Source organism: Lissotriton vulgaris, assembly GCF_964263255.1.
Source record: "Lissotriton vulgaris chromosome 8 unlocalized genomic scaffold, aLisVul1.2 SUPER_8_unloc_1, whole genome shotgun sequence".
In the NCBI taxonomy this organism is placed as follows: domain Eukaryota; kingdom Metazoa; phylum Chordata; class Amphibia; order Caudata; family Salamandridae; genus Lissotriton; species Lissotriton vulgaris.
The window spans coordinates 4,285,868-4,306,315 of NW_028240615.1; the positions used below are offsets into that span (position 1 = coordinate 4,285,868).

Consider the following 20,448-nt stretch of genomic DNA (forward strand, 5'->3'; position numbering starts at 1 on the left):
GTGTGTGGCTCTGTCTGTGTGTGTGTGGCTCTGTCTGTGTGTGGCTCTGTCTGTGTGTATGTGTGTGTGTGTGTGTGTGTGTGTGTTGCTCTGTCTGTTGTGTGTGTGTGGCACTCTGTGTGTGTGGCGCTCTGTGTGTGTGTGTGGTGCGCTGTGTGTGTGTGGCGCGCTGTGTGTGTGTGGCGCACTGTGTGAGTGGCTCACTGTGTTTGTGTGTGTGTGTGGCTCAGTGTGTGTGGCGCTCTGTCTGTGTGTGGCACTGTCTGTGAGTGTGTGTGGCTCTGACTGTGTGTGTGTGTGGCTCTGTCTGTGTGTGTGTTGCTCTGTGTGGCTCTGTGTGTGTGTGTGTGTCTCTGTGTGTGGGTGCAAATGCAATAGGTCTCGCATTTGTGAGAGATTAAGCTATTGGCATTGTAAATAACAATGCCATTTATTTATATGTTTTAAAAACAAAAATAATGTCATGAGCAATGCCAATAGCTCTAACTTTACCCCGCTGGCTGCTTCCACTTTTTTGCAGCAGTGCGGCCGTTTTTAAAGAAATGGGCGCGGTCGCGTCAGCTTTTGGCCGACGGCAGCACCAGCGAGGTAGTGCTGACGGCAGCAGCCAACGGGTTAACAAAGACAAGACCATTGTAAATGCTTGTTGACAACATAGCTGTCAGACAGATGTATAGGGTACAGTGACGGCTGCCCCTGATAGGGGTAGTCAGGCGGGGTGGTGGAGGGGGGAGGCTTGAAAAAAAAATAAACGTACCTTTTTGCCACCGCCACCGCATGTCTCTCCTCTGTCTTCGCTCTCTGCCACCGGAAGCACCCAGGCTCCCGGACTCTCCCAGCTAAACACAACGTTGCAGGAGCAGCATCATGGTTGGTCTGAGCGGCCTGTTTGACCGCTCATGCAGTGCCTGGGAGGCTGGGCATAGCATGTCTCCACTGGGCTGTTCCACACAGCCCAGTAGAGAACATGCCAAGTGTGCATGACTGTTTGGCCGGCCGTGCAACCCACTCCTGCTCCATCTGATGTCAACGAGCCCAGCCCCGCCCCGCCCAATACCGGGCATATGAAGCAATCACTTTAAAAAGATTCCCCCCATTTTGCTGCAGACCTTTCAGCAGAAAGTGTGTTAGGTGGCAAGAAGGAAGAAAATAAGGGTGCCAGTTTATGTGGTAGGCAGTGCATGGCATAAGCCGTGTTTGGCAAAGCTCATTGCCGGCTGCCCAATAAATGTATCCCTGAACCTGCCCTGCCAGACCAGCACAAGAGTGCCAGGAGACTGCACCAGACCCATTAGGCAGGGAGCAAGACAGGCGAAGCACTAAAATTCTATTGATGAACGCTGCGTCTGCCGCGGACTACAGTAACAACAAGCAGTGGCAAAGCCAATAGGTCTCTCCCATGCAAGAGCTATTGGCAATGCATTTTAGCTATGTTGTACACCAATGTGGCTGCTGTTAAGTTTGGCTAAAAGTTAGTGGGGTGGGGTAGAGTAGATTATGGTAGATTGAAGTGTGGTAATTTGGAGTAAAATGGAGTGGGATAGATTTGGGTAGAGTGGAGTGGGGTAAATTGGGATAGGGTGGAGTTGATTGTTGTATAGTAGAGTAGAATGGGGTAAATTGTAGTGGGGTAGAGTGGGCTAGATTGGGGTACTTTGTAGTGGAGTAGAGTGTGTTAGATTGGGGTGGGGTAGATTGGAGTGGAGCTGAGTGTGGTAGATTGGAGTGGAGTGGGGTAGATTGGAGAGGGGGAGTGGGGTTGATTGGCATGGTAGATTGGAGTGGGGTAGATTGAATTAGGGCAGATTGGGGTGGATTGTGGTAGAGTGGTGTATATTGGAGTGCAGTGAGTATATTGGAGTGGAGTGGGGTAGATTGAGTTGATTGCAGTGGGGTAGATCGAGGTAGATTGGGGTAGAGTGGGGTATATTGGGGAGATTGGGGTGGAATGATCTAGATTGCAGTTACGTGGGGTAGGGTAGAGTGTAGTGGGGCAGATTGTGTGGAATTGAGAGGGGTATATTGGAGGGGAGTAGAGTGAGGTAGATTGGAGTTGAGTAGGGTAAATAGGAGTGGGGTCGATTGGGGAATAGTGGAGTGAGTTGGATTGTGGTTGATTGGAGTGGAGCGGGTTAGATTGGAGTGGAGTGGGGTAGATTAGGGTGGAGGAGAGTGTGATACATTGTAGTGGATTGGGGTGGGGTAGACTGGTGGACTAAAGTTGGGTAGATTGGAATGGAGTACAGTAGATTGGAATGGAGTAGGGTACATTGAAGTGGAGTGAGGTAGATTGGAGTGGGATAGATTGAAGTGGGGTAGATTGGAGTGGTGTGGGGTATATTGGGAGGGGCACATTAAAGTGGGGTGGAGTAGGGTAAAGTGGGGAAGATTGGTGTAGTGTGAAGTAGATTGAAGTGGAGTAGATTGGAGTGGAATAGGTTGTGGTATTGTAGATTGAAGTACGATAGATTGTGGTGGAGATGGGGTAGAATGGAGTGGCGTGGACTGGGGTGGAGTGGGGAAAATTTGAATGGGGTGGGGAAAATTTGAATGGAGTGGGGTAGATTTGAATGGAGTGGGGTAGATTTGAATGGAGTGGGGTAGATTTGAATGGAGTGGGGTAGATTTGAATGGAGTGGGGTAGATTTGAATGGAGTGGGGTAGACTTAAATGGAGTGGGGTAGACTTAAATGGAGTGGGGTAGATTTAAATGGAGTGGGGTAGATTTAAATGGAGTGGGGTAGATTTCAATGGAGTGGGGTAGATGTAAATGGAGATGGGGTAGATTTCAATTAAGTGGGGTAGATTTCAATGGAGTGGGGTAGATTTAAATGGAGTGGGGTAGATTTAAATGGAGTGGGGTAGATTTGAGTGGGGTAGATTTGAATGGAGTGGGGTAGATTTAAATGGAGTGGGGTAGATTTAAATGGAGTGGGGTAGATTTAAATGGAGTGGAGTAGGTTTAAATGGAGTGGGGTAGATTTCAATGGAGTGGGGTAGATTTCAATGGAGTGGGGTAGATTTGAATGGAGTGGGGTAGATTTGATTGAAGTGAGGTAGATTGGATTGGAGTGAAGTTGAGTGGGGTAGATTGGAGTGTGGTAGATTCGCGTAGAGTAGAAGATTGCGTGGAGTGGGGTAGATTGGGGTAAATTGGGGTGGGGTGATGTGGGTTGGCGTACATTGAAGTGGGGTCGATTGGGGCAGATTGGAGTGAGGAAGAGTGGAGTAGTTTGGCGTAGGGTAGCTTGGAATGGAGTGAGGAGGACAGGGTGGAGTGGAGTAGATTGGGGTAGAGTAGAGTGGAGTGGACTAGGATAGATTATAGTGGAGTGGGATAGAGTGGGATAGATTGGAGGGGAGGGGAATAGGGTAGACTGGAGTGGAGTGGGATAGATTGGGGTAGATTGGAGTGGGGTAGATTAGGGTAGATTGGAGTAGGGTTGGCTAAGTGGTGTGTAGTGGAGGGGTGTAGAGTGGTCGGGTTTAGAGTAGAGTGCTGTAGAATCGAAGTAAAGTGGCGTGGCTGGAGTTGAGTGGAGTGGCATAGAGTGTCTTATAGTGGAGGGGCGTGGAGGGGCATGTCATAGAGTGGAGTGGAGTGGTTTGTAGAATGGAGTTTCGTGGCGCCATATGGAAGGGCATAGAGTGGAGTGGTGTAAAGTGGAGTGACGTAGTGTGAAGTATGCTTGGTGTGGTAGAGCACTGCCATTACAGATAACACATTTTCAATTGAAATTATCATTACATTTGCATGGACATACAGTTTTACTTCGCACAAACGATAATGTAAGGACATGCCATCACCTTGTGTATTGATGTGTTTTGATCGGTGTGAGAAATTGGGCTGTTGGTTGAGTGGGGTCTGAGCCCTGGTCAAACAACAGCTACAGTCCCTTGCAGGATGAACCACAAAATGTCACTAAATTAACCCTAGGTAATGTGGTACAAAAAGCAGTCAGACTTAACTTGGAGGCAATCTGTAAAGTATTTATACAGCACACAAACAGTAATACAGTAAAAACAACTGAAGAAAAATCCCAAACCAATTTAGAAAAATTGAATACATTGTAATAAATTATTTGACACCAAAGCTAAAAAATTCTTATCAGTTGAACCGGCGTTATGAATTTTTAGAGTTTAAGGTTAAAAATAGCGCTTAACAGATCAAAGCGCCAACCGCAGATATCAAGTCGCTCTACAACGGGTCAGAGTCGAAAGTTAAGGCCAAGTGGGATGGAGTGCGGTTTGGATATAAGAAGTGGATTGTGCCCTGGTCAATGCTTACTTTCATACTTAAAAACAAAATGTGGAAAGAAATAAGTCAGAGAAGGTAAAAGTTCAGCAGGGCAAGGCTGCTGGAGTCTCCAAGGAGAGAGCGTTGTCGTCGGATGGCTGTGTGGCGAAGCCGCAGTGAAGATGTTTACCTTGGAACTTAATCGCCGAAAAGGAAGTTGGAAATTTCCAGAAGGGCGAAGCAGAGGGCTACAGCTGAAGACAGCTCCACAAGGCCGGATACCCATTTGGCGAAGTACAGCTGAAAAGGATTTGGTGCTGTGGAGTAAAACATAGAGGAAGACGCCGCAAAGTTAGTCCCCCGACATTGCACCTCGGATGGATAGGCGAGCAGGTTGGTCCCAGTCTTTTTTTTTAGCCAAATTTAGTGTAAGTCCTCAGTGTTGGAAACTGGCCATCTGGCCATATTTAGCACCTCAACCAAGGGTCCAGGAGTGGATGAAGACCTCTTGGGGGTTCAGGATTCAGGCTGGGTTCAGGTGCAGGTTAAAGATGGTGGGAGCCTGTTATGTGCATGTGGCTCTGAACAGGAGGCCAGTGAAGTAGCCCTTGGAGTCACTTCTGGTAGTCCTAGGTGTAGATGCGGGCTCAACAGAAAGGCTGGCCTCTGAGGGTTCAAGGCAGGTTCCAGGCAGCAAAGCCATCTTTCCAGGTACAGCAGCAGTCTGGCAGAATGCACATTAGGTCAAAGCAGTAGGCAGTCCTCAGAGTCCTTCCGCAGGTCCAATAGTAAACTGAAGAGTGGGTCTGAATGTCCTACTGTTATATTCTGGTTCCCTTCTTCTGGAAGGTGCGGAAACCTAAGGAAATGCTCTTTGAAGTGCATGGTTTTTCCTGACTCCCCTAACTTGGCTCCAAGCTGGCTGCAGTGTCAATACAGTGTTATTAAGTCATTTGTGTGAAGGCAGAGTACAGGCTATTTAGGTGTAAGTGTGGCTGTGCTCAGCTTCACCCGCCCATCCTGACAGTTGATGGCCGATTGAGGCACACCTAATCCCTCTTTTGTGTGACTGTCTAGGAGGACTTCACAAAGTCAAACTGTCAGCTACAGCCAGTCATGTGACCCAAGACAGGCTGCAGGCACAAAGGGCTAAGGGCAGGAAAATTGTAATGAAAAATCTGACATTACCATTAAAGAGGGTTCATCATTACAATTCCTTAGGTACTAAACATAATATATCTACCTCATCACAATTAGGAATTACAGCTTGGTAAATCTAATAAGGAATCTGCAATGTTAACATATGGGAGAGGTAGGCCCTATAGTAGTGAAAAACTAATTTGGGAGTTTTTCACAAATAGGATATGTAAAACTTACAAGTACATGTCTAACCTTTGAATCATATAGCAGCCAACCTATGGGTCACCTAAAACCTACCTTGGGGGTGACTTATATGTAGGGCCCCCGGCTTTATGGTATTTCTTTTTTTTACATTTCCGTCTGTATTTATCCAGATTTTTTTCTTCTAATTTTATCTGTATCTATCCACATTTCTTTTGGGTTTTGTGAAAAAATCAAACTGAAACCAGTACATTTGATAAATGTGCACTCATTTTTAACCCAACAGGTTTTAATGATATGAACACCCACAGATGATAAATCAACGCACTTACATGAAAACATGCACATTTGCGTATCAACGATGTGCACATCTCCTGCTGCTTAAGCCTCATTACTAAAATTGCTTTCTGTTTTTACCCCATTACCTGTCAATCCGCTCGTCTATTATAGGCCTTGCAATTATGACTGACAGCATTTAGACTCACTCAAAAACAAACCTATTTTCTGTTATTATTCACATTTAAAAATAAATGCAGCCAGAAAAATAAATGTTTTTATGTCTGTATTTATCTGTAGAAATCGGTAAAAACATAAAACAGGGAGCCTTACTTAAATGTAATAAAATGGGAGTTTAATGCTTGGAAAGGGGGTTTAAATGCCAAGTAGGCATGACAGTGTGACACTGCACTCAGGGTGCAATGACAGGCCTGGAACATATTCTAAGTGCTACTTAAGAGGGTGGCATAACAAGTTCTGCAGGCCCGAACAGTTTGTTTGGACTTGTAGGACTTTTACAAATGACTTCCTTGATCACATTTGAAGCATGAATACGCTTCCAAAAGATGTAAAGCTTACTCCTATCTCAGGTGAATGAGGTGCCCAAATAGTGCTACTTCAGGAGAAGTATGAAGTATACAGCAGAATGCTGAAGGAGCGATGGATTCAGTATTATACAGGGTATTCTGCATATGCTAGGGGTGCGCTGATTTCAGTGATGCCACAAGCACCTTTTATTACACAAAAAACATGAATAGATCACGAGGCTACTATGTCCGATTTGAAGGCAAGTTGGAAAGCGTAGATTTAAAGTTGGCAAGCATCTGTGCTGGCAACATTGACTTACTACCAACACACTTGGGGAAGTTAGCACAGCTACCTATGATATTGGGGGCTGACTGCAACTGTGTGACTGATGTGAGTGTGGACCAGCAGTAGCGGCCGCTACTGAGCATGGGTGGTGAGGCACAGGGTGGGGTGAATGAAAAAAAATAAACTCACTTCCCTGAATGCCGCCGGGTGCTGCCGCCTCTGCTCCGTCTCCACCGCACCACAACAGGAAGCTCCCAGCCTCCCAGAAGCCCCTGTGCTATCACAACGCTGCCTTAAGCAGTGTTGTGAATGGTCTGAGCGCCATGGGCGCTCAGACAGGGGCTTGAAGGCTTTGCATGTTCCTCACCAGGCTCTGTAATGCAGATTGGTGGGGAAGATGCAAAGTGCGCATGACAGTTTGACCAGCCCTCGTGGGCCCGTCAAACGGGCATGCGCACTTTAGAGGGTGCTTTACACTCGCCCCCTGCACTAGCCAGCCCGGCCCACCCACCCGCACCCGAGCAAAAAGGACAACAAAAACGATAATAACGTTAGTTATTCCTGTTTTCCTTTTAACACTGCTTGCAGAGCAGTGGGCGAGGCTCCATCCTTCTCATTAGCGGAGGTGCTGCCACTGTGGACCAATCCTACCCCTCTCTGCCCGTCCGTCCTACAGTAATGCAGACAACTTAAGGTTTGAGAGAGTGGATAACCAACTGAGGCTTAATTGACTGCAGGCGAGTACACAATCCTTCTGCTACACCTTACTGCTAATCTGGCGTCCAACGTCTACATGCTAGGCTTCACAGCATTTATTGTTCAGAGCACAGGGCCGGTTCATGGGGTGGAGTAACTTGGTAGGACAATATCTGATCATAGCCCTCTAAGGTTGGCGGTAGAGGGGGCCAGCTTACCATCTGTGATCACTGGTTCAGGTGTCAGTCTTTGGCTTTGGAAGAGCCCTTGCTTAAAAACATGATGGGCATCAAGCTCCAGCTCTTTTTTAATGGGGAGTAGGGACAAACAGGCTCTTCTGATTAACAACACAAATGCACAAAAGGAACCAAGGCCTGGAATATTTCCTTTGTTCTATATTTTTGTGCTTTGGTATTGATTTTTAAGAGGGTTTCAACCTAGTAAGTGACATTTTTTATTAAACGGGCATGTACTCCTCACCAACTCTAGCTGGCATGGTTCTTCACAGGGGCACCCTTCGCCAGCAACAGATGTTATATGAAGGGTTCTGCACGAGCTCTTGTGTTTTTTGATGTATAGATTTTTTTGTGTAGTGTCTGAAATTCCTGCAGTTGACAATGGGTCTCCGGGGTTCTTTCTGTTAAATGTTGTCTAGTGAGGGGCACTGCTTCCATTTATCATTGTTCCCGAATTATTCCCAAGGGTTAAATAATTGCAGCTAGGCCTAGGTAATTATAGTATGAATACCGCCGGGATATGAGTTGTGCATAGTTGAAAAATAATCAGATGTAAAAAATTAACGGGCATTGGATGACCAATTTCAAGTGCTGATTAAGGCCTGGGGGTAGGATGCACAACTGTACGTTTCAGGGGTGCTGTAATGCAGAGCTTTGTTTTGTTCTGTGGTGCCCAGCTCCTTTTGTGGCTCCCTATAGAGTCGATTGCTGCATGTCTCAGTTGTTAGGTCAAGCCTAGTGTTGCAGCGCGCATGCGCTGCTCACTCTGCGAGGCATACTGTAGTAGGGTATGTTGTGGAAGCGCTGTGGAAGCCTTGCCCACTCTCCCCCCCCCATATTTGTAATTGGCTGGTGTCAATGTCCTTGATAAACGCTGGCTTTTGATTCATTATGATGCTTGTTAGTCCCGCCTTGGTACCCCCTGTCTCCATTTGTTGCCGCCCATAAGGACTGGATCTTTTGATTCGCACCTAACACAGCATGCTTTATGTAGTGGGTGAGCACTATTTACTTTATTGACAATGGCGGCTGTCCTACTGCAGGCACAACATGCTTTGGGGCCTTCTTTACTCCCCCCTCCCTCTCGTTTTTCGTGCCTTCTCCCCCCTCCTGTTGTCTGTGCCTTCAAATAACCCCCACCCCCCTCCCGTGTCGTCATACCTACTGTGCCTTCACACTCATGCTGTGTGTTCTTTCCCACCACCCCCGTTGTCAGTGATCACTACCATTTGTAAAGCACTAGGTCTCGTGTAAATGCGAGTCCTATTGCATTGCAAATGCTTGTTGAGTTCTACCCAGTGGTGTGCAGTAAGGTTTTCTCTTGCAGTGCAACGTGTCGTAGCATACAGCACAGGCCTGTTTGTGGCATACCCAGAAGTGATTCACTCCACTGCTATTTTGTACTGTTTTTTGGGCACGCTCTGCATTGGTTTGACTACTGAGATTTGTGGAAAGTCTGTAAAGCACACCACATTCACACAGAAGCAGACCCTTGGCTATGACAGCATCATTATTGTTGTCCCACTCCATGTTGCGATTGTATTGACCTCAGAATGATGAAATGCTGAATTACATTGAGGGAGTCAAACATGTGACCTCACGGTGGAACAAAGGCCCCAGCAGTGGGTGCACTCATCCACTGAGCCTTCAGAACGACACATGGCAGGCTGTAGTTTTTTGAGACAAAAACTGACAGCCTCTCTTTTCACCCACTAAGTCAATGGTCTTTAAGTATTGTCAGTTTTTAGTGTTTACTTGTCTCAATGTACTTTAAAATGTACACATTGGTACTTTTTGTTTCAGCTTTTATTGGTATCTAAGCCCCTCTACCTTCTACAAAGTGGTCTCTAAATCATGTTGAAACACACACGCCCCCAATCATTTCACCAATGCCCCTGGGAGGAGATCATCCAGCTCAATAGGGTGGTCTAAAATCAACTTTAATCATCATTTCAGCACAAATAGAGCCAACAGGAGGCACTGTACTGGACTCAAAGATGGCACATGTGGTTTACATTTTGGGAAACGATTGCTTGAGGATATAATGCATGGCAAGATACGTTTGGCCTGATGACGAGTTTGGCGGTCCATGGACTGCCAGACTCGCATGGGCGTGTGGCAGTGGCGGTCTTCCAACCACCCTATTACAACTAGGGTGGTTAGACTGCCATTGCACCACCGCAACCGCCAGGGATCTTGGCTGTGGTGCAGCGGTCTTGATCAGTATGCTTGGCTGGACCTCCGCGGTCCTGCCAACCGTATTCTGAGTTTCTTCTCTGCCACGGTTTTCATGGCGGTTCCTACTCCATGAATACCATGGCAGAGAGGGAACAAAGGGGGCCCTACCGGGTTCTCTTTTGCCTCAGGGCCATGGGGTGCATGCAGGGGGGCATATGCTGTGCGCCCCTGGGTGCATGCACCCCAGTACCTGCATGGCATGGACTGCACCAGTCTATGTCGTGCAGGTACTACCTTTGACGTTCCCATTGCGGTGCCTATTTCATAGGCACCACTGTGGGGACGCCAAAGATCCACCCGTCAGTGACTTAAAAAGTCATAATCTGGTCAACGGGGTGTGCATGGGTTTGGTGGTGCGGCGGCAGGGTGAACCCACTCCTGCACCACCACACTCGTAATTAGACCCTTTGAGGTCCACTGCGCTGTACAGTGCTCTGCTGAGGCATGACGGGGGGAGGGCACTGCCCTACACATGAGGGAGCCAATCTATGGTAGTGACTGCACGGGAGATGATGTATGGTGAGGAAAAGGCTGGCCACAGTATTCACGATTCACTCATCTTACGTCATAAAATAACCTTGGTCAGAGAACACATGACCTTTCACCCTCATTTGATTTGGGTCACGTCCCAAATGATGCCATTTCCTGTGATGTCATCTTGGTGCCAAATACTATTTCGAAATCTGCAAAATTCTGCCTGGTTTTGATCACAGAATGTCTGTTGCCAAGCATGCAATCGTGTTTCATGTTTCTTTTCTTTTGTAGAGGCCTACAGCGAAGGAGCTGCTGAAACACAGGTTTATAGTACGAAATGCGAAAAAAACGTCGTACTTGACGGAGCTTATTGACAGGTACAAGCGGTGGAAGACGGAGCAAAGCCCGGAGCAGAGCCATGACGACCAGAGCTCGGAGGAGTCTGACACGTAAGAGGCCCGCCGTAGTGATTAACTGCGCAGTAATGATGGCGTCGCAGCTGATTTCTATTACCTTGATTAGGACGCTGATTGGATATTGTAAGAGGAATGCAACCCTTGATTTGGCATGTAGATTGATGACTAAACAACACGCTCATACTTTTAAACAATAATAAGCATCTAAATACAGAAAGCAGCTAATCTGCTCTTTCCGTGGCGTGGCTGCAGAAAGTTCTGCCAAAAAAACTGTTTATTTCAGCTTGCTTCAGAGAAAGTCCCCAAGGTTGCCGGAAAGAGCGATAAAGGCTTCCAAATCCGCTCATTCATTGAAAACTAAGCCTAGTCGTCTGTTTTAAATGCTTTTTCATTACTTTGATGAGCAGTCCCATCAAGTTCAGGGAATTTCAAGGATGGTTACATTGTTACATTTCTGTTCTCACTACGTTTTGCTGTTAGGGCATAAAGTAGTCCTTTTGCTAGACAACATACGCAGCCAGCGTAACTGCCAGTCCCAGGGGCTGTGCAGTACTCCCTTGCCGGTTGCTGTTCTGTTACTGTGCTGCAGGTGGACACCAGTGGCAGCGCTTTACTGTACCTGGCCTGCTGCAGGGACTGGGGCGGGTGTGGGGGGTGGGCGGGGCAAGTGTTTTGCTGGGGATCAGAAATAAAAAAAATTAAAATACTTACCTCTAGGCCAGGTTCCGTGTCTTCTGTGCTCGTGCTCTCCTGCCTCCGGCAGAAACAGGAAGCAGGCAGCCAGGCTCCCTCCCCTAAGCCAATCACAAAACTGCAATGCAACATTATGATTGGTCTGAGTGCTGTGACACGGCGCTCAGCCAGGGCCTGGAGGGGTGTACATGTTCTCCGTGCAGGCTGTAATGTAGCCTGCACGGAGAACAGGGAAGTGCGCATAACTGATTTGGGCAGCCCAAGAGGGCAAATCACTCCTCTCCTGCCCTGCTCGGAGAGCAGAGCAGCCCCGTCCACCCGCCTGCCGCAAAGCAGCTGGGCACAAAACAGAAAATGACAATAACTCCAAGTTATTGTAATTTTATGTTTCTCACTGCTTAAAAGCAGTGTGGCGACGCTCCTCCACCATAGCGGAGGAGCCACCCCTGCTGTGGAGTACCTGGCCTGGTGCTGCTGCTCTCATACTGTACTGCAGGGGAGGGGTGGCACCAGTGTAGTCCTGAGTGTTGTGCAATCCTTGACCTGTGCTGTAGGGGGGCAATAGTGCCAGACCCGGGAGTTGTGCATTCCCTGACCTGCTGCTGCTAACTTGTTGTATTCTGTTGGGGGTCAAATAGCAAAGCCTCTCCGGATTCAGCTCGGATACTGTGCTGTGGCTGAGCAACAAAGCCTTCCTCTGTGGCTGCCCAGTACCTGAGGGCGAGTGTCTGAAAAGTTTCATCACTCTAGCCATCATCTCCTTGTGTTTGCTTTGTTTGCCCTAGGTTGTCAGGGTACGCCCAGACGTGCGTCCCTTGAACACTTTGCCACTGGATTCAAGCAAGCCTGGATGATGAGGGGTCAACCCCTAATCCAGTCCCAGGATGCTTGTTTCCGGTCCAGGGAAGACCTTGCTTGGCAGTTCGGGCTGGACTATTCCCATGAGGCACAGGGTCAAGACTGATTTGCATATAGCTGGGTCTGAACTGAGGTGGTGAAGTGAGCTAAAGAACGATGATGGATTCAACCCAGATCTGTGACTGAGGGTGAGTGTCTGAAAAGTTTCCGCGCTCCATCCATCATCTACTTGTGCTTGCTTATTTTGCCCACTACCTGGCCTGATATTCTAGTACTATGCTGCAGGTGGGAAGCAGTTTCAATTGCAAGGGGGCTGCCAGATCTTGAAATGGAAATATCAAACAACAGGTACTGATTACGTTGAAGTTTGCTACTGATAAGTGCTACTGAAAAGTGCTGGTACTCTCCTGTTAAGTGTTGCAATTTTGGTGAGAAGTTCAGAAGACATTCTGCTGAAATTAAAGATGTTCAGGTACTCAATACATAACAGCACCTGCCCATTTAAAGCACTGCGGGCACCAGTTCCAATCCCAGGGTTCGTGCAGTACCTGGCCTGCTGCTGCTATGATGCTGTGTGGCAGCTCTTACACTGCAAATGGGTACCAGTGTCTGCCCCAGTAGAAGAGCAGTTATTGGCATGGTACTCGGGGCCTATTTCCCCTTGTGCACAGCCTTTATGTTCACCCAGAGGGGTGGCTAGAGAAACGATTAAACCCCCCCCCCCCATGTCCACTCTAGACTGGCTTAAGGGCAGCTTCCCACTCTCTGGGTTTGGAGCCTCTCTGACAAGAGTGGGCCTGGGGAACAAAGGCTTAACGTCCTCTTAGTCTCATTTCCTATCTAGTTGTGAAAGGACAGGCCTCATCTTGGTCCCATTCAAGTTAATGAAGGCCCTGAGCCCACAGCAACTGCACTTCCTGCAAGGGGTAGAACAACACTACCTCACTCCTAAGCTATTGTCTTTGTTGTGGGAGCAGTTTCCACACATATTCAATAAAACTCTGACATCACTAATTGGTTGGATTTTAATTAGCATGAAAAATAGACTTTGAATGACTATTCTAGCCGTTTCCTATCAAATTTACAGATTATGGTTTATAATCTGTCCTTTGGCATTTTCCGAGAGCCAGCTACAGCTCTGTCAGTAAAAATAACTTTTGGTGATTTATCACTGAAGGAAGATGCCAGCTTTAGTTTCATACATTCCAATTTTAAATAATCAAGCACTTCACCTTGTAGGCAACAAGGTGTACTTAGGGCTGACGTATTAATATTTAAAAGCAGGTTATCCCACCTTTTAGAAAGGGTATTCTTGACAGGTTTAACCACATGTTTTTAGGCTGCAGCAGCCTGGCTTCAAATGGTAGGTCTAAAGCCATGTTTTATAGGCCCACTCTGTGTATGACACAATAAGTACTGCAGCCCACAGGTGACTTTTAACTGCAGGGGCTGGGTGCATTTCCTACACCATACACTATGGACTTGTAAGCAAATTAAATATGTAAATCAGGGGCATGCCAACATAACTTTGTATATAGATGGAGCACAAGCACTATACTCTTAACTAGCAGGGGTAAAATGCATAGACTCTAAGTCAACAAAACATATAGATCAAAAATTGTGGGGAGATCACTTCACAGACGGTCATTTACTATTCATGCTACTGTGTCCTCAACGTTGCTTTCTATCAAATGTGCTTTTTGCCTGGTTTCATCTTTCATGTTCAACATTTTGCTATTGTAGTTTAATTGTTGATCAGTATTTTGTAGTATGGTGGTTTGGTCGTCTAGTTCAGCAGCTTAGGTTATTGTGCCATGCTTTTCTATGAAAATCTGTAACAAGTTTTTTTTATAATTGCCTCTAGGCCACATTTCGGCATATGAAAATGTCACATTCTGGAGTATCTTCACTGATAATTGCTTTTTTTGTGGCAAAATTAATTTTCCCTGAATCCTCTGCATTCTCTCCCTGCACATAGACTTAATCTTGACATTGACAGTAGTAAATTTCCAACCTTATGCAGGGAAGAAATGTACCTGCAAATATTTTTGAATACCCACGTAGTAATTTTAAATGTTTTTATACAGCTCTAACGACCTCTCATGAGGCACTGAAGTGCTTCTTTCGGGGAGTAGCACACTACTCTGGAACCCAAGATTAGTATTTGGAAAAAAAGGTTTGTTCCATTTTTCCTTGTGCATTAGTTGGGTTAAGATTGTGCTCTTGCTTTCTTGTCACAAGTTTGTGTTCATCTACTTATGCAGGTGTTCCACCTAGGAATGCATTCAAACTTCTGCTGTGAGCAGACTTACAGGGCCAATTTTGCTATCTTCAATTTTTTTAAAACTAATTTAGAAGTACAAATTCACCTTTTGTCAATGATCGCAATTTGCACTTATAAATTCCAATTTTTACTAACCTGAGAGTTAGTTAGGTGCGCAAACACCTTTGTGAATTTAGCTCTTTGACAGGAGGTTGGAAAAGTTGAACTTTCTCCCTGGGGATATTTTAGGAAAATCAGTGGCAAATAGCACATTTTATATTCCACTGGACTGTAACATCATTCAAAGACGGTGCAATTTAATGCTGTCTGACCTGCTTATGATTTAAAGACAATTTCATGCAAGGAATTGGAAAAAGGTTACCAGATCATGGTCCACCTTCTTTCAGTCCTGGAGTTTCCTTTAACAACCTATTGCATTCTGGGTGTTGTATTCCTGGTTCTCTTGCCTTGCTTTAAATCCATTGCAGTAAAACACTTAACAATAACCATCAGAAAACACACAAAAAAGAAAACAGGACTGGAATGTGGTGCCCCTGATGACGCGGAGAAATTTGGTAACCAAATGTTGGGGCTCCCTCGTGTGTGTGTTGAACATTGAAGACTCAAACAGTCATTAAATTTGTGTATGACTTATGACATAGTACAGGCGATTTTTGTGTTCTCCTCAGAGGAATATTTAGGAATGGATTGGCAAGTGATACATATTAAATCACTTTAAGAAACTGATTAGGATGTAAAGAACATTTTACAGACGAGCAAGGGATCTTTCTGACAAGATATAAACAACGACGTTCACAATTAATGTCAGTGCACACCTTTGCTTAAAAAAAAACCCAACCATGCCACTCTAATGTAAATCATCCAGCAATTCCCCAAATCAATGCTATTAATATGTTTAATGCACAGTGTACCACATTACTCTTTACTCTTCAATCTGCGTAATCACTAGCAATGCTGTAATTACTTTGAAATGAAATACAAATAACTCTTTTATAGCGCATGGCTACCCGGAGGCATCCCAGCGCTTGAAACTGCGAAAAAAGGGTCTGAGGTGAACCGGGGTCAGATAGTCGTTAGTTTCCATGGAAGAGCCACGTTTTTATTTTCTTCCGAAATGAGAAATGATTGGGCTCCTGGCGAAGTGTTGGGGGGGGGGGGGGGCAGAGAGTTCCACAACTTTGAGGTGTTATAGGAGAAGAGGCGGCCACCCGTACGGGCCTTGTTGATTCTGTTGACTTGTGCCAGGTTAAGATCATTGGAGCGGAGGGTTTCTGGTAGTTTTGTGTGGTTTGATCAGGTTGGTGAGGATAGGGGGGCCTTTGCCTTGCAGGTTTTTATGGGCAATACATAGGGCTTTGAAATGTACCCATTCTTTAATCGGTAACCAGTGGAGGGATCTTAGCGCTGGCTTGGCTGAGGAGCGGTGGTTAGTGCTCGTCAGCAATCTGGCTGCTGAATTCTGGACCACCTGTAGTTTCTGGATCACAGAAACCGGAGCTCCCAGGTAGAGCGCATTACCGTAGTCGAGTCTCGACAAAATCATGGCTTGGACCAGGATTTTTTGGGCTCTATCAGGAAGTTGAGGGAGGATTTTACGTATAGATTTTAGCAAACCAAAGCAGGTGGCCGCAGTTTTTCTGGCTTGTACTTTGAATGAGAGATCATCATCTAACCAGAAGCCTAAGCTCTTGATCACGCTTTTTGGAGTTGGACTGGCACCCATGGAAGGGGGCCATAGCGTGGGGGAATTAAATGATACCTTCCTGCCCAGTAACATCAGTTCCGTCTTCTGGTTATTAAGTTTTAGCTGAGACTGGCCCATCCACTTTGATACCTCCTCAAGACAGTCACTCAGACTCGTGTGGGACAGATCAGCCTGGTTCAGAGAGACCACGAGCTGAGTGTCATCAGCATAGCTGATTAGTTCAATTCCGTAGGGGGCCACTATCTCAGCTAGAGTGAACATATATACATTAAAAAGTGTGGGGCTAAGGGAGGAGCCCTGTGGGACCCCACACTGCAAGGGTAGCGGCGAGGAGTGGCAGTCTCCTTAAAATACTTTAAAATACCTCTCGCAAAGAAAGGATTCAAGCCAAGAAAGAGCTTTTCCTGAGACTCCGATTTTTTCTAAGCGGGCTAAGAGGATACGGTGGCTTACCGTATCAAAGGCGGAACTAAGGTCTAGGAGGATGATGGCCACATTGCCGCCTGTGTCCAGGATCCTCCTAGACTCTTCCACCACTTTAAGAAGTGCCGTCTCCGTCCCTTGACCCGGACGGAAGCCTGTTTGGGAGGGATGGAGTAGATTGGAGGACAGTTGATGGTTTATCATTTTTTCTGCCAATTTGCTAATGCCCGGGAGAAGGGAGATGGGATGGTAATTGGATAGGTCTCCAGGGTCAAGGTTGGGTTTCTTCAACAGTGGTTTGACCATGGCCATTTTCCAGTCCCGTGGGACTTGCCTGTTTCAATCGAGGTGTTAATCAGATTGATGACCGGAGACGCCATAATAGGCAGGGCTAGTTTCAAGGTGTTAATTGGAACAGGGTCAAGGGGGGAGCCACTTTTAATAGAGTTGAGGAGAGGAGGTAACAATTCCTTGGTGAGCGGGGTGAAAGAAGATAGTGCGGGGGAGGAACCTTGAGAGAGAGGTTTGGGTAACGGGGGTGGTGATGGGTGGTAGGTCCAAGAGAATATTTTGAATTTTAGTGTGGAAGAAGAGTGCAAGTTCTTCACAGCGGAACCCTGATGCTTTTGGGGCAAGGGGGGGGGGGGCAGGAGGTTTCAACAGAGTTTTGACGATTCTGAAGATCTCTTTTGATGAATTGGGGGATGCAATGATTTTCTCTGCATAAAAAGCTGTTTTTGTTGCCTTTAACGCAGCTTTATAGGCTTTAATGGAGGCTCTATATTTAGTTTTTATCTCTGGATCAAAATCTTTTCTCCAAAGTCTCTCCTCTTTTTTGCAACTCTGTTTGAGTTTTCGGAGCTCTGGACTAAACCAAGGATGATGGATAGATCCCCTTTTTTGGGTTACAGATTTCCTAGGCAGGATGGCGTCCAGTGAGTTCTCTATCCACTGGTTAAACTCTGCTATATTGATGTCCGGGTTAGCGGGCGGTGAGGTAGTCCTTAGTACTTCCGATCATTCATTTATCTTGAGTTTGGACCAGTGTCTTGTCTGTTTAGTGCTAAAGGGTTTGACAGGGGGAGGGATATTCCAGGCGAAAGGTATAATGAAATGGTCTGACCATGGAACCGGGTTCGGGTCCAAGGTGATTAAATCAGTGATATTGGAAAAGATGGGGTAAAGCAGATGTCCCTTTATGTGTGTGGACTTTTGAATTCTTTGAACCATTTCGCATGTCTCTAGGTCTAGGGCCAGATCCAGAGCTATTGTATCTTTTGGGTCGTCGAAATGGAGGTTCAGATCTCCCAATATGGTAAAGTTGGAGGCTGAACTGGCGAGGTTCACAACTGTTTCTAGCAGTGTCCTATGGAATTGTCCTACGGATCCTGGAGGACGGTATACGAGAAGCCCCGTGAAGGAGGCAGAGGGTGAAAGAGTGATCGAGAAATGGACGTTTTCACAATCAAGTAATGGGCTGCCTAACAGGCGACAGACTAAATGATCCTTATAGAGGATAGCGATCCCCCTCCTACGTTCCCTGTTCGATCAAGGTGCTGGATTAAATAGCCCGGAGGCAGGGCCTGGACAATGTCTGGGCTTGAACTGGGTCCTAACTATGTTTCTGTAAGAAACAATGCGTCCAGTGCCACGTCCTGAAGTAAGAATGAGATCTCAGAAGCATGTTTAGGCAAGGAGCGGCAAATCAACAGTGCCATATTGAGCTTGTGCACCTGTTTTTGCCTGATCTCTGCCGGCTTAATCAGTTGGTAAGGACAGTGTCGGCAGTATTATTGATTGTGTGAAGGGTCTAACGAGTGTTTGCACGCGGAGTTGGGAGAGGTAGTGGCGTGATTTAATTGCAGAAGGGTGGAGCGCGAGTATGTGGCTGGGATAGGCGTGAGGAGGACTGGGTAACTAGTCCCTGGGCCCGTCCTGGCGCGGACGGGCGCAGACGGGCAGGACTCTGGCATGACTCCGGCGTGAGTCCGGCGCGCTCGCGTCCGCTACGCGGAGAGGGCCGTCCCCTTTTATAGGCAGCTAGAGCGCACCAGAGCGCTCAGTCACACCCAAGATGGCCGCTGTAGAGGCTTCGACACTCTCAGCGTCAATGCTCAGCTGAGAGTGGGCCCAGGCAGCGGAGAGATGAGGCTGAAGTGTTCGCCAGGTAAAACGCTTTTTAATCAAGCGGAATGGCACCACAAGTAAAATACACTAAAACGCTTATTCAGTCAAGCAAGGGTAATGGTGGCAGAGTTAGAGGTAATGGTGGCAGACTTTGAGCCCAATGAACTTCCAAGTATCTCCTCTTTAAACTTTGAGTTTCTAGGGGTATCGAGGTCGAAGAGTCAAGGTTTATTCGTGCAGTTGAACATAGGGCCGAGCCCACACATCGTGTCGCTTACAATAAATGGAACAAACAAGCAGTTTTATTATTTTATTAGCACCATGTAAGGCTATATTTACATTTAAGTAATATACTTAGTAACATCAGAGAGTGTTCTGGTATGCTATGACTACAAATATGTATCACAGTTACTCTCTAACTATGTGTCCCTCAAGGCTGAACACATTTGAATAGAGGTACAATTGCAAGAATATAATTAAGGCTACAACCAGGGGTGGTCTTCCGCGAGGCGGTGGAGCGTCACCCCACTGCTTTTCAGTAGTGTGAAAAAGGAAAAATAAAATGATAATAACAAGATGTTATTATCATTTTATTTTTCCCTGCTGGGCAGTGCTGGGCTGCTCTGCAGAGCAGGGAGGAGTGGTGGACACTCTGTAAATGCGCATGGCGGTTTGATTGGCTGTCTTGGGTGGGCCAAATAGTCATGCACACTTTGCCTTTTCTCCACCAGGCTGTTTACAGCCTGTGTTGAGAACATGCACAAGCTCTTAGTCCCTGTCTGAGTGCCGAACTAAGGCGCTCAGACCAATCACGATGCTGCTGGCAGCAGCGTCATGATTGGCTTAGGGTAGCCTGTGTGTTTCTTGCTTCCGTTCCGGCTGGACTTGAGACGTAGAAGAGACGACGAGGACAGATGCGGTATGTTTTTATTATTGTTTTCCTAAACCTCCGTCCCCCCCCCCCCTCGCCATGCCACCCTGGATCCGTGCCAACCGTCACTGGCTACAACCAAGCACAACATATGCCTTTCATCGTTTGCAGTTGCATAGTTCGATACAGGATTTAGTTCTTGTAGCCGTAGCACATGCAGCTAATTACTGCCCACAATCTCGCCACAGTGCATTCTGTCTGGGCAGCTGTTGCACCGTCTTTGGTCAAAGGTTGTGTGGGAAAGCGGGGGTTGCTGTTAGAGGACCAACAGGAAGGAGTGGCAGGGCATAGGCATAAGTGACCTTGCACTTTGATGGGTGCCACTTAAAAGGTGATCTCAAGGTGGAGAACATCAGGTACTGAGGCCCTCATGCTGATATCAGCGTTTTGACTCGTGGTGTTGGGGTGCAGTCACACTGGTCTCCATACGACATTAGCATCACTTTTATTGAGGTTTCACAAGTCAGTGATGGTACCAACTCCAGAAGTTAGCATTGTCTCAAAACCATACCAGGCTGCTTGGTCCAAACTCAAACTGGACTCAATGTCCTGGGAGAAGAAAGTTTATAAATTAGACTAACCCGACTGCAACTTTACATCTTCATTAGCTTATCTATTTAGGTTTCGCCTCCACTAACTGCACCTGTCCTCAACTGAGAACTCATGATTAAAACCAACCCGACCTTCAACGCTGACGCCA

General features: G+C 46.7%; 1 protein-coding gene across 1 annotated transcript in view; it reads left to right on the forward strand.

Annotated features, from left to right (window-relative positions):
- STK24 (serine/threonine kinase 24) overlaps positions 1 to 20,448 on the forward strand; it is a 745,744-nt gene that overhangs the window by 638,927 nt on the left and 86,369 nt on the right. The window contains exon 7 of the mRNA XM_086947876.1: positions 10,603 to 10,760. Coding sequence (XP_086804002.1) covers positions 10,603 to 10,760 — 158 coding nt within the window. The remainder of the gene's footprint in view (positions 1 to 10,602; positions 10,761 to 20,448) is intronic.